At 44.2% G+C, this 13,344-nt stretch overlaps 1 protein-coding gene across 1 annotated transcript in view; it reads right to left on the bottom strand.

Annotated features, from left to right (window-relative positions):
- The window catches only part of ITPKB (inositol-trisphosphate 3-kinase B), a 97,151-nt gene that overhangs the window by 3,147 nt on the left and 80,660 nt on the right, over positions 1–13,344 (bottom strand). The window contains exons 3-7 of the mRNA XM_035111457.3: positions 10,833–10,932; positions 9,736–9,949; positions 5,726–5,930; positions 3,779–3,880; positions 754–825 (exon numbers count right to left, since the gene is read on the bottom strand). Coding sequence (XP_034967348.1) covers positions 754–825; positions 3,779–3,880; positions 5,726–5,930; positions 9,736–9,949; positions 10,833–10,932 — 693 coding nt within the window. The remainder of the gene's footprint in view (positions 1–753; positions 826–3,778; positions 3,881–5,725; positions 5,931–9,735; positions 9,950–10,832; positions 10,933–13,344) is intronic.

Raw genomic sequence — 13,344 nt, 5'->3', positions numbered from 1 at the left:
CAAGCAGCAGTTTTAGGAGAGTTAAAATACAGGACTTTTCATCACATAAATATTGGGGGGGGGGCAGATTGGGAATATAATGTGTAGGGGATGAGAGGGGATTTCCTCCCTTCAACCCCAGCCCTGATCTAAATCGGGGGCCCTGCACTTGCTATTCACACTGGGGGCATTCTAGGTAAAGGTCCAGTCGCAGATGACTCTGGGGTTGCGGCACTCATCTCGCGTTATTGGCCGAGGGAGCCGGCGTACAGCTTCCAGGTCATGTGGCTAGCATGACAAAGCCGCTTCTGGCGAACCAGAGCAGCACACGGAAACGCCGTTTACTTTCCCGCTGTAGCGGTTCCTATTTATCTACTTGCATTTTAACGTGCTTTCGAACTGCTAGGTTGGCAGGAGCAGGGACTGAGCAACAGGAGCTCACCCCGTTGCGGGGATTTGAACCGCCGACCTTCTGATCGGCAAGCCCTAGGCTCTGTGGTTTAACCCACAGCGCCATCTGCGTCCCTTTTTTAAAGCATTCTACTTAGTGTGAATACCAGGGGGTTGAGTAGGAGAGGTTCTGATCAGAGCTGCACTATGGTCCCCCTGCACTTTGCCCTCCCCCCAATGCCAGCTATTTATTGAACATCAAATAGTGATGCAACTCCAAAGCTTGTGGAAAGATTCTAGTCCGCTAACTGGTTTAGGTAAACCGAAAGAGTTCTTCTAACCTTTTAAAAAAAGAGATCATAGAAAGGCGGTTTAATTTTTTACCTCGTGGCCCCTGAAGAATGGTGACATTTCCAAAGTATCACGGATTCCTTTCAACCGGTTACGGTAGCCATTCTGTAGTGGCAAGAACAGAACATTTTTAAGAGCTTTGAAAGTACTTCTGAAGCACCCACTCTCTGAGCATTGACCTTGCTTAGCAAGAGGCTGCACATTCCTCACATAGTTTGAACGGAAGGAGTTGCAATTTGGTTTACACACACACACACACACACAAACACACACCCTCTGCCTGTAAGCCAAATAACCGCTCCTGTATCAGGACTGCAAGCTGGGTGAGCTGGACTTCCAAGCAGCAGCAGCAGCCAGCAGCCAGCAGAGACTTCCCAGCGCTTTTTATGGCTACCAGCTATCGAGAGAACCCTGTTCCTTTGCCCCTCTCAGCAACTGGCTGAATAAGAGAAGCTGGGTGGGGAGGTGAGAAGTATTCAAGGCAGTAGCAGTAAAAAAGGGAAAAAAACTAAAGTAAAAAACAAGCAGGGTCCAGAGCCAACGAAATGCCACGTGATCATGCACTACAGCACTGGTGTTCAGCTATTGGGTCCTGGCCTGATCTGAGATGGGCTACAACAGCAGCACTGCCACCTTACCAACATGTGCTTAAATATTAAGAGCGTCTCCAAACGCTTGTTTTGCATTGAAGGTGGGTCCTGGGTCTGCAAACAGTGGAATACTACTGTGCTTCAGCATATGCACATGCACCCTCTCCTGGAAGTGGCTGAGTCTACAGGGCAGGGTTAAAGAGGCAAGCAGGAGGGCAGGCAGACCCAGACACTACCCTGCACCTTCCCACAAATATGGCAATCTCTCCTGCCTGCGTTACAGGTTGGTCACCCATGACTGAAGACCAGGGGGCTCTCAAGGTGTCACTTTTCTCCAACCACTGGCCATGCTGGCTGGGGCTGGTGGGAGTCACTAGGTGGTGTGTCACAGGTTCCCCCAACCACGACGTAAGGAGTCACGGTTACGAGAACCATTCCACTTTTAATTTTTTTTTCACACCTTTCCGGACTGCAAGCAAAATTATTTACATAGCAGAATGGCTCGGCAGTGAGCGACATAGCGGCTTTGTTCACTGGCTCCATTAGAAGCCCCCATTAACTACCACCCATTGTAAACTATCGCTGCAAACCTGCAAAGGGTATAAAGAACCAGGTTCGGAGATGCTATTCTGAAACTGTATACGGTGGGATCTAAAATAAAGCTCACTTGCCCAATTGGGTGGTTTGCAGAGGAAATGCAAAAAATGCATTCATTCTCATCCAATAGGAGGTTGGGAGAGAGAGGTGGAGCTGTACGTTATTGAAGGCACTTAGTTCAAACCTTCCTACAACTTTTCCCATTGGTTTCATGTAGCTGTTAAAATCAGGACAAGATGAGACACTCCAAAGGCTAATCAAAAGTCCTCTAGCTCCATTTTCTGGGCCTCTCCCTTCAGAAAGGACTGGTACCACCGTTATCCTGGACTTTCCAGGTCCGTTCCTGGGATGACAACCCAGACGGACACAATAGTCAACAATACTGAAATCTACTGATGAGGTCAAGGGAAGACAAGAGGGTTGCAGTCCCTCCTGCCACTTCCTGGCGTCAGGTCACCCACCTTGGTGCAAAATATTTACCTTCACCAAGCAACAGGGTTGGATGTGTGTGCAGGATCAACTCTTTAGGAAAGTTGATGGGATTCCCAGCCCTTGGCTTCCAGGAAATAAAAAGGTGGGGAGCTTCAGCGCAGTTTCCAGGTATACAAAATCCTACAGTCTACTTGGAAGGGTTGCCATTTTCCTCAAATCACAAGATAGCCCCACCTTTCCTCCTCCCTCAGCATCGCCATTGTTCCAGGATTCAGTAATGGTGCAGGGTTGCTCGCTGCAAGGTAAAAGGCCTTCTCCGGCATGTATTTGTGATCTTTCCAGTTTGCAGAGGGTCCTTGCATTTCATTTGTAACTAGAAATTTATGAACAATCCCATGTGGCCTAAAATTATGTGAGATGGATACACCTCTCAATCTTTCCTTGTCCCCTGACAGGCTTCTCTAAACAGTTTGCCCATTCAAGCTCCAGCTTCCTCCATGGAGGAAGATTTGTCAAATGTTACAGCAGGTGCCCACCTCTGGACCAAAAAAGCAGTAGGCAGATCAAGGGAGAGCAGCAGGATTGTAGTTTCCTTGTCCCTCGTAGTGAAATAGAAGAGGTTTTGTAACCATGTTTGAACATTGGAGCTCTCTCCACTTGTGCTGCCAACCAGGCACCACAATCTTCCAACTTTCCGTTTAAACTTGTGTGGGTGTGAGAGAGGGGGGGGGGAACGGAAGGGAAGGGCAACAGTTCTTGCTTGTTTCCCCTGACATGACCCAGAGCCCACAAGAAAGAGCCACTCCAGGACTCTCTTTCCTTCCCCAAAGTGCTTAGCAAAGAAGATGAAGCTGTCAAGGGTGTAGGCCTGATAGGTGGGCCTCATTTAAAAAATAACACTTTCTACTATCCATTCTTAAGGAAATCAGCCCTGAGTGCTCCCTGGAAGGACAGATCGTGAAGCTGAGGCTCCAATACTTTGGCCACCTCATGAGAAGAGAAGAATCCTTGGAAAAGACCCTGATGTTGGGAAAGATTGAGGGCACTAGGAGAAGGGGACGACAGAGGACAAGATGGTAGGACAGTGTTCTCGAAGCTACGAACATGAGTTTGACCAAACTGCGGGAGGCAGTGCAAGACAGGAGTGCCTGGCGTGCTATGGTCCATGGGGTCACGAAGAGTCGGACACGACTAAACGACTAAACAACAACAACAACAACTTCCCTAGCATTCAAGGAAACCGATTTTCAGTGTTCCATTACAGACAGGATTTGGACCAGCTTAGCCAAGAACCTGAACTAGTTAAGCTATCGCACATCTTGTGGATGCATAACATAAGCTGCCGAGGAAAGAGAGCAGGTATCACATTAGCATGTAGCTGTGGATATTAAAGAAACCTGGGTACTAAACTAATAAGGAAACCTGGGGCAGCGACTGACCAGAACGTTACGATTTCCTTTCGTAAATTCTCTGAAGGCCTCCATGACTTGTTCTTTTGTCCTGGTCTTCTTGAAATCCCTGTTCACGGTGCCATCTTCCTTCTGAAAAAAACAATGACGAAACCCAAGGCTATTACTCAGAAGAATGCATTTGCATCAATATACAGCTTTGCCGTTCATTAAACAGGATGTGGAATAACCTACAACAAGCTGGCCATCGTTTAAATAACAGCCATGGGGTGGGGGCTGAATGACTTGCAGACTGTCCAGAGAAGACTTGAGAATGGTTTTATTTCGGGGGGTTGGGGGTATTTGCAGCTTTTGAACACAAGACATTATTCTTTCTTCAGCCGTGGAAATTACAGGAAGGGATCTGCATTGCCAGGTCCAGCCCTTTGCCCCACATGCCAACATGTGAAACGGTTTGCAAGTATAAAGCCCTGTGCTATAAGGAGGCAGATGATCAATTCGTCTCAGGCATGAACCTTTCCCAGCACTATTAAGCAAACTCCTTGAAATCCACAGGGTTTGCAAACACCTCTAATCATATAAATTAGCTCACATCTTTTAGTATTCTACAATGAGGAGACTATGGTAATTCAAAGCAGAATGGACTACCTTGGAAGGTTTCTAAGCAGAGGTTGGAATCTTTAGCTGTGATTCCTGCATTGCAGAGGTTTGGACTACTAATGTCCCTTGGGGACCCTTCCTAACCCTACAATCCTATAAGCCAGGAGAAGCCTGCACAATTCAAGTACCAATTTGAGCAAGTCTGTGTGGTTTGTTTAGATTCAGGTAGAATGAAGACACAGCACCTTTTTGCACCCATGGTTCTCATTTCAGCACATATTCAGAACCTGACTTCCATGAATGCACACTGTAGTGCCAAGGGACAATTTAACAATATCTTTTTTATAAAAACAAAACCAACTTGTGCAGTGTGGAATCAGACAGCTATTTACTGCTTTGTGGCTGCTTTAAGACTTCCTGACTGGCAGCCTAGCTGTGTTGAGAGCTGGTATCTGAAGCCTCCAGCCGCGGACTCAGCTGAAAGTCGCAAAAGGGTGCTATGTTTTCATTCCAATTCATTTCTCCTGCTTCCCCAGATATCCAAGCAGCTGTAAGAGTGTGGTAATGCCTGCGGCCTCCAGCCATGTGGTGAGCCATGCATCACCAAGCTCCCATAACTGCTCGGATATCCGGGGAACGCTGTAGGGCTAGCGGCTATAGGAAAATCCAGCCTCGTAACAGAACTGGCCACTTGCATCCAAACATAACTTTTTAAGGCTTTTAAATATTTTTTAAGGCTGTCACACAACCTTCTGCTTCTTCTGTTCACAAGTTTACTCACTTGCATCAGCAAAGCAACCTGCCTAAAGAATAACTTTGCCACCTTACATAAACCAGCGTGGCAAAGCTCCATGCTTGCATAATGTTTATATATTGGCTGATAGCAATTAAAATCCATGGGGTGGCAGGCAACAGGAACTATGGCAGACGCCTTCTATCTTTGTCCACCTATCTGTATCTACTTGTGTTGTTTATACAGAGGGAGGAGAAAGTTATGCCTCAATTACAGGATTTTTATTTTTTAAAATTTAATTTATACACCACTTTATATATTTAAAGTATATCTCTATTCGGGGCACAAAAACCTGACTCACAGCTCTTTCTTCTACAAGAGACCTCCCATGAATTCTCTACAATGCACATTCAAAGACTGCCATTTCAGCTTGAAAGTGAAAGATCTTGTTTGACCTTGGTGGAACTGGAAACCTCATTACGATGCACTCTGCAAAACTGCTTAAACATCTAGTTTAGCTGCGGATTCAGTTGCAGTATATCGGGAATTCTATTGACAAAGGCAGAACTCCCGACAAGCACCTTTCTCAGGAAATATCCCACCTATTATCTCTGTTATGCACCGGATAGATTCGAAACCCTCACCTTGATTCCTTCAATCCTGAATCCGAGAGTCGCTGTAGAACTTATTGTTTCCCTCCACTGCATGTATCGGGGCTTGGTTACGGCACGCTGGGCGTTCTCCTCCTCAGTCGGAGCCTCCGGATCTACTTCAATCATCTTTTGATACATGTCCTTCCGTAGGCTTGGCTTCTTCCTGGCCTTTGTTAGTTCTTCCTCCAAGTAGGTTCTGCAGAGAGAAAACTATGTGTTACTCTCACCAGCTTTGGAAACTTATCTATCACAGGCAACTGTGGGGGGCAGGTTTTCGGCCTCCCTCATATTTTGATCCTCTGGGATTTCCAGAAACCTGAAAGCAAGGTTAGAAACCTTCCACGTACTGTTAGTTAATCTCAATCCAAGACACAGTGGTAGAAACTTGCAACTAACTAGGGCAAAACACCTTAAAAAGAGCAATATCTGGAATGGATATTGTGTCGATTTGAACTAAGAACTTAAGAACAGTCTCTGTCCTGGATCAGGACTGATCTAGTGCACTGCTCAAACACTTTATATTCTGGAAACCAAACACGTGTATTTAACATTTATGGAAGGTGCCCATGAATAAAGATCACGGCCCTCTCTTTCAAACAACATGTGATAAGGCAACCATGAAAGGATAAAATAATTGCACAAGAAGGCCATAAATCAGGCATAGGCAAACTCAGCCCTCCAGATGTTTTGGGACTACAACTCCCATCATCCCTAGCTAACAGGACCAGTGATCAGGGATGATGGGGAGTTGTAGTCCCAAAACATCTGGAGGGCCGAGTTTGCCTATGCCTGCCATAAATTATACAGGTGGATAGTTCTCGTGAGCAGTTTGCAATTCAGCATCCTTTCCAGATATAAGGGACACCTGGATTCGTGAACCACTCAGAGGGCATTAATTTGGCACTATTTTTATTGACCACCATCACCCATTATGATGATGAATGTAATGAGTGAGCCACTCTGTGCATCCATTGCCTTCGTCAAATGCAGGGATCCTACTGATTTTTAATTCCATTTGTGATGGGGGACAAGGATTCAGAAAAGACACTTTTCCTAAGCATGTCTTCGCCATCTGCCCACTAGAGGTCTCTGCTTTCTATTGGTAACAGCTGCAGCTGCTTGAAATGGCACTGGCCGGGGCACTCCTGGATCAGCAAAATTTATTTATGCCGGTCACCCTGCAGAGCTTCCTCAAGTTACTTTTTTGCTGCCCCAAACGAGCCAAAATGTTAAGTTCCTGGCTCCAATAACGTCTGCTGACTTAGTAGAGATAAGGCTGACTACTACAGATTTGTGTCTAACCCAGTAAATTTGGGAGCCAAATGCATATCCAGACTTTAATGCAAATCTGCTCCCAGGCATGAAAGTTACTAAGCACTTTGCAGCAGATTTTGTGAATTGGGAGAAGGGGAAGGCTGAACCGCTGCCTGTAGGCCTTCCGAACCAAAGGAAATTCAGATATAAAACCATATCCCAAATGTTTCATACAAGCTGGAGAGGGGAGTGTGGTGGGCAGGGCTGGATTAAGACCCTAAGCACTCAAGTTTTTTGGTGCCTCCATGTATATATCTAATTTAAAATATAAACAACAATAAACCATAAAATAAAATTGCATTTTTTGAAACGAAACGAAACCTGCAATAAGATAGAAAATAATGTTGCTGTTTTTTGTATACTTCCAGCTTATATTTGAAAAAAAAACTCTCCGGCTTTTTCTAATTGCAAAGTCTTTGATCAGTTTCCCCAAACTAATCTTACGTAACACATCTGTTTCTATACTTAGTATAGAGATAAGGCATCCAAGCCTGCCTTGTTGCATACCAGTTGTTTTGCTGGGATTTTTAGTATCTGAGAAAACTGAGAAAATGAACACTCAGCCGAGCAATTTGTGACCATTAATGTTAAAAACCCAGCAACCGATATTTGAAATAAAATTCCAAAGCTGACTCGGTTCTTCTCAGCATTCCACATGCCACACAACAGGGCTTATCCAGTATATATAACAAGAGGCTATATTCCTCTGAATACTAGCCACAGTTATCACCAACAGGTGTAATCTCCAGTTCCAGATCCTCCCCTCTTCCCTCCACAATGTACCAAGTCACTGAAATTTGGCATAAACTGAAGAAGACCTTAGTCTGTGAAATTATATGTCATGGATTGGATAGGGAGCCTCTCAATCTAATCCTGGGAACTCTCCTAGGCCCTCCCCGTCCCCAGGTCACACCCCTCATTGATTCCATGCTCTCGACTGCTACTAGACTCCGTCCTTGACCAGTAATACTGCCTCCTATTTGTCTATTTGAATGGAGAATTGTGTGCATGTGCAGGCAGCCCTGTATAGGGAAGTTTTTAATGTTTGATGTTTTATTATGATTTTATATTTGTTTGAAGCCGTCCAAAGTGGCTGGGGCAACCCAGACAGATAGGCGGTGGTTGTATTATTATTATTATTATTATTATTATTATTATTATTATTATTGCCTCTGACATCACCCATTTCCTGCCATAATCATCTTGTCCGACTCTTTGCTGCTGTTTGTATATTGAAAAGGCATTCTTTTGTACCATTAAATGAAGCATTTCGGCTCTGGTTTGAATTAGTTGGCCAAGGGTTCTCAGAAAGAATTCAAGTTTCTGTACAGTTGCCACCAGTTTCGAAGTACTGTGCTAATACACTCTTGTATAGCAGACCTACAGGTTGATTCTAGGTCAAACAAACTGTGAGGCAAAAATCTTCTGCTATCTCCTTGAACAAGGATGTGCTTTGGGGGGGGGGAGTACTGGTTAACCTAGCTTAGGATGTTTTTCCATTTGTTCATGCAGTTAATTTGAACTTTGCTTTCCCTCAGCGCAAACAGATTCCAAGCCAAACAGAGCAAACAGCATTTTTCCTCACAACGAGTAAACTCACGATGACATCAGACAGTGAATTTCTTTATCCTGGAAAGGGGCTGGGAAGAGCGTGGCTCAGTATCTAAATTGCCACTTCAGCTAAAGTTTCTCCAGATATGCGGCTCATTGAAGACATTTTCTTCACAAGACTTTCATTTTAATCTCCCACACTTAAATTATTATTATTTTTATTTATTTTTAAATAATAATAATAATCAGGAGACCCCTTGTCATGGTAATGTTCAGGAGGAATTTGAGACTGAATGGCAGAATTATACATTTTAGCTTATGAAAATAACCTGACAGGTCACAGACATGCTATAGCCCAGCTTATCAGGAATTCCCACAGCCAACCTGGTTTAAATAACCTTGGGCGAGGACTGCACAGTATTCACCCCGATCCCTCTGCTCCCAATTTACAGCTTACCCACATAACACTATTCAACTGAAAAGTACGGTCTTCTAAGGACATCTTTATTACTAGACTCGCTTCTGAGACAAAAGGCCTGTAAGACAGAGCAAGCCCTGCCATTAGGGGAAATTATTTCATTTATTACTTTTGTATTTTTACTGACAACTAGCGGGAGAGGTACTTGCGGGATTTTCCGCCTCAAATGCCAAAACAATATTGCGGTATCGTGCATTTTGACATGGTGCGGAGTCAAGGTGCCCTAAGCTGATCCGCCTCAGGCGGCAAAATGCATTGGAACAGTCCTGCCTATATCGGTGCTAAGCTTGGCTTAGTGGTCAGATCTGCACCATTTTTTAGGAAACATATGAAGTACGGGGGTTTGATTTCAAATTGATACAGCGATTTAAAACCAGCCTTTCTTGCTACCTTAAATCCATCCATCCAAACGGCTGGGGAAAGGCTTCACCCTTAGAGCCTAGCTAGGTATCATGGAGATGTGTGGCTGCCGCCATCTTCCAAATAAATGCAGTAAAAGAAATGTGTGGCATGATGACCTCATGCTCAGCATTTTCCTGCCTCCCGTGGGGGAGCAGAAAGGCATTAGGCACTGCAAGATGAAATCATGCTTCTGTTGTTACTGGACGAAGCTGGGGAAGAGGCAGGTTGTGCAACTTAGCTACCAAGGAAAACTGACCTGACTCCCATCTTGCAATCCATGACACAGGGAGAGTCAAAGTCAGCTAGGAGATCTTCCATCTGATTGTAACGCTCCCCATCCTTCACTATGTCCCCATGGTAGGCAGGAACATACGGCTTAAGGACATCATTCATCAAGCGGTCCAAGCAGCGCTGTTCAGACTCGCAGTGCTTCTTCAGTATCCTCCCGTTAGCTGCAGCTTTGAAGCTACCTGAGAGACAGAACAAAAAGCAAAGGATAACAACATTGAGTTTTTCACTGGGTACAGAAAAGGTTTCACACAGCAATGGAATTGCTTGTTGCCTGCCTCTAACAAAATGGTTAAGTGCAGTGGCATCAAATAGTATTTCCAGGCACAACGCAGGCATGTTTACTTCAAAAAAGATCCTAGTTAGCAACTCCAGATCATTCAGGGGCACATGCGAGTGCACATGTTCAAAAGGGTGTGGTGCTAGAAGATGCTCAGATGCGCAAGGGAGTGCCAATGCATAATGGCACACTTTCCGGTTATCTTTAGTGTACCCTTAAACGTCAGGCTGAAAGGCTAGGGCGGCAACTGGGAAGTCTGGGAAACAGCAGGGAAGTCTGGTTCCTAGGTTAGAACTCTAGGAGAATTTCTCCATTCTAAGGCCAACTCAACAATGGAATAAGCCTCCTTGAGGGTTTTCAAGGCAAGGTTGACAACCATCTGCCAGGGATATATAGTCAGGCTATTCTGAATAAGAGAAGAGTGTTGGCCTGGACTGGATCCCAACAGATTTCAAACACTGTTCGTTTCGGAGCAAAGACTTGCTCTGGTGTAGACATCAGAAGTTATGTGCCCTTTTTCTGTGGCTCAGACATTAGCATTCATCCTTGGGCCATCTATTACAGGTGCCATAGATTTCCTGAGGTTTGTACACACCCTAGCATTTGGCTCAAGCCACCCCCGTAGAGACTACCTACTGCAAGCACTTATGTTTCAATTTCCAGAAACAATTTGCGTTAAGGTAGCTAATTATCTTAAATCTACCAAGAGACTTCCGAAACACTTTCTCTTTATTAGGCGGGAGTTTCCCTTTGAGATTACACAGCACAACCTAAATCTTCTGTACCTGCATGCCCTGCCAGCTGGATCCAAGGATATTTCTTCTTGAAGGACATGACGAAAGGAGACCAGTGCACCATGTTCTTGATCTTCCGCCATGACTTGCTCTAGAAAGGGGAAAAAATAATTAAGTAGTTCACGCAAATTGTAATCCCAGTAATATCTGACCTAGAGACAGTGGTTAAATGTGAAAGGGGAAATACTGGTGAAGAACAAGCTGAGTCTATGTTACAACAAGCAGCTAAATACAGTGGTACCTCGAGTTACAAACGCCTCAGCTTACAAACACTTCAGGTTACAAACTCAGCTAACCTGGAAGAGTTACCTCGAGCTTTGCCCCAGGATGAGAATGGAAATCGTGTGCTGGCGGTGCAGTGGCAGCAAGAGGCCCCATTAGTGAAAGCACGCCTCTAGTTAAGAACAGTTTCAGGTTAAGAATGGATCTCCGGAACGAATTAAGTTCGTAACCAGAAGTACCACTGTAATCCAAGGATTGACCAATCATCTATTGTATGCCCCACCTTTGAAGCTATGTACAGACGGACAGCCTTTCACAAATTCATTATATACGTACACACTCGAATGTTCCTGTTCCTGTGTGAATGTACAGAGATGAGAGAGAGAGAGAGAGAGGCTTCAAAAAGAAAAGGACACCGTCCTATTAATAAAAGAGGGGGGAAACACACTGAGGAGTGTTCACCTCTTCCTCTTCAGGCGAGAACTGAATTACTGTGCACACACCCTTGAGAAATTATCTGCCCTTTTGTAATTGACATTTGTTTTTGCCGTGTCCCTGAATCCAGAAACCTATTTTTGTTCTCCTGAGAAAGACATCTGCTTTCGCCATTAGTTTTGAGTACATGAATGTCACTTTGACCAGAGGAAGTACTACCCACAATGATAGCAATTTCACCTTTGATTAAGTGTGTCTCTTATGTGTGCACATGCTGGGAGCCCAATTTAGGGGTACGGCAGGATGGGGGAAGGCAGAATAGGGCTATGCGCTGCATGAAGAAGTACTTTCTTTTATCTGTCTCGAGTCTTTCAATATCACCTTCATTGGATGTCCACAAGTTCAAGTGTTATTGGACAGGGAGAAAAAGCATTTCCTTGGTAACAGAAAACATGAATAAAAAAAAATAAAGTTTCAAATGATATTCCTGTGATTGGGGATGACGACTATCAGATAGAAAATGAAAGAGACATATAGTTCAAACTTGGAAGGATAAAAAATACCCACCATTCATTTCTCAAGAGGCTGAACATCTTACTGCCCTTGCTACATTTGAACATAGGCTATATCTTGTAACCATCAATCAATCTCTTCTGGATATCTATTTGGACATATGGACTCTGCATGTTTGAATTAGGATTGATGGATTATTCTTACTGTTAGTGTGAGCTGACGTTGTTTCTTTCTTTTTTCTTTCTGTTATATTTGCAACAAAACATATATTTAAAAAGAAACCAGACTTAATATTAACAAAAGTTGCAATTAATTTTAGGTGGTGTGTAACGGTTCCTTGCAACCATAAAAGGTGCATACCCAAGGTATTTTTAACTGATTAGCTTTTTCTGTCCTAATCTTAGCAAGATGAAGAGTAAGGCAGATTCCCCCCCCCCCCAAAAAAGCACCTCTTTTAAACAGAGATGTTGAGCTAAAGGTTACAAGTATGAAATCATGGGATGGTAATAACTGGAAATTAAGACTGCAATCCTATACAGACATATCTGGCTGTAAAGCTCGCTAAAGGGGAGTCTCCTCTTATGGGCAAAGTGGAACATAGCCCTGCCATGATTCTGTCCCCCCACAAACTGTCCAGAACCACAGTTCAGTCTTTCTCCTGTCCCTCACAACCATATTTATACATTTGCAGGTCAATGACAACCCAGCCTAAGCCAATCAAAACCATGCATTCTTCCTATGGATGTTGCTCTTTCGGCATCTGCATAGTTCTTTTGCTCCCTAGCTTGTTGTAGTGTGAGTGAGAAAGAGAAGGGAAGAAACTCAATTTTACCTCTTTTTTTTTTTACCACATTGCAGAGGACAGAGAAGAAGAACTCTCCACAGGTTTCCCTGGTTTTAATTTAATCTCTGGAGCGACATGCATAGTTCAATCCTATTAATACTTACTTGGAAGTCAGTCCCACAGTTATTCAAAGTTACAAACAACTAACTACATAGGATCAGGTACCAAGTTAGCAAAGTTTACAGAAGGAAAGTTTTCCATCCCCTCTCCTCCTGCCACAACCACCTGTTCCCCTAGAAAAGCTTCTCCCTGGAGTCATGAGACTCCGCACAACAATTTGGAGTGCTCTTGGCAAAGAAGAGGCGAATCACCCAAAATCTGCCCAATTCTGGGCAACTCTATCCTTCTCCATCAGCCCACATTATTCAGGAGGGGCTGTTTGCAGCAAAGGAGGGAGAAGAGGGCAGGCTATTTTTTTCCTTCTGTGAGCTTTCTTAAGTGAACTTATTTCAGAACCCAAGCCATTTAGACTCAGGGAGCAAATAATCT

This window comes from Zootoca vivipara, chromosome 3 (genome assembly GCF_965207765.1).
Source record: "Zootoca vivipara chromosome 3, rZooViv2.hap1.1, whole genome shotgun sequence".
NCBI classification, from domain to species: domain Eukaryota; kingdom Metazoa; phylum Chordata; class Lepidosauria; order Squamata; family Lacertidae; genus Zootoca; species Zootoca vivipara.
This window is presented reverse-complemented; position numbering and strand designations above follow the sequence as displayed.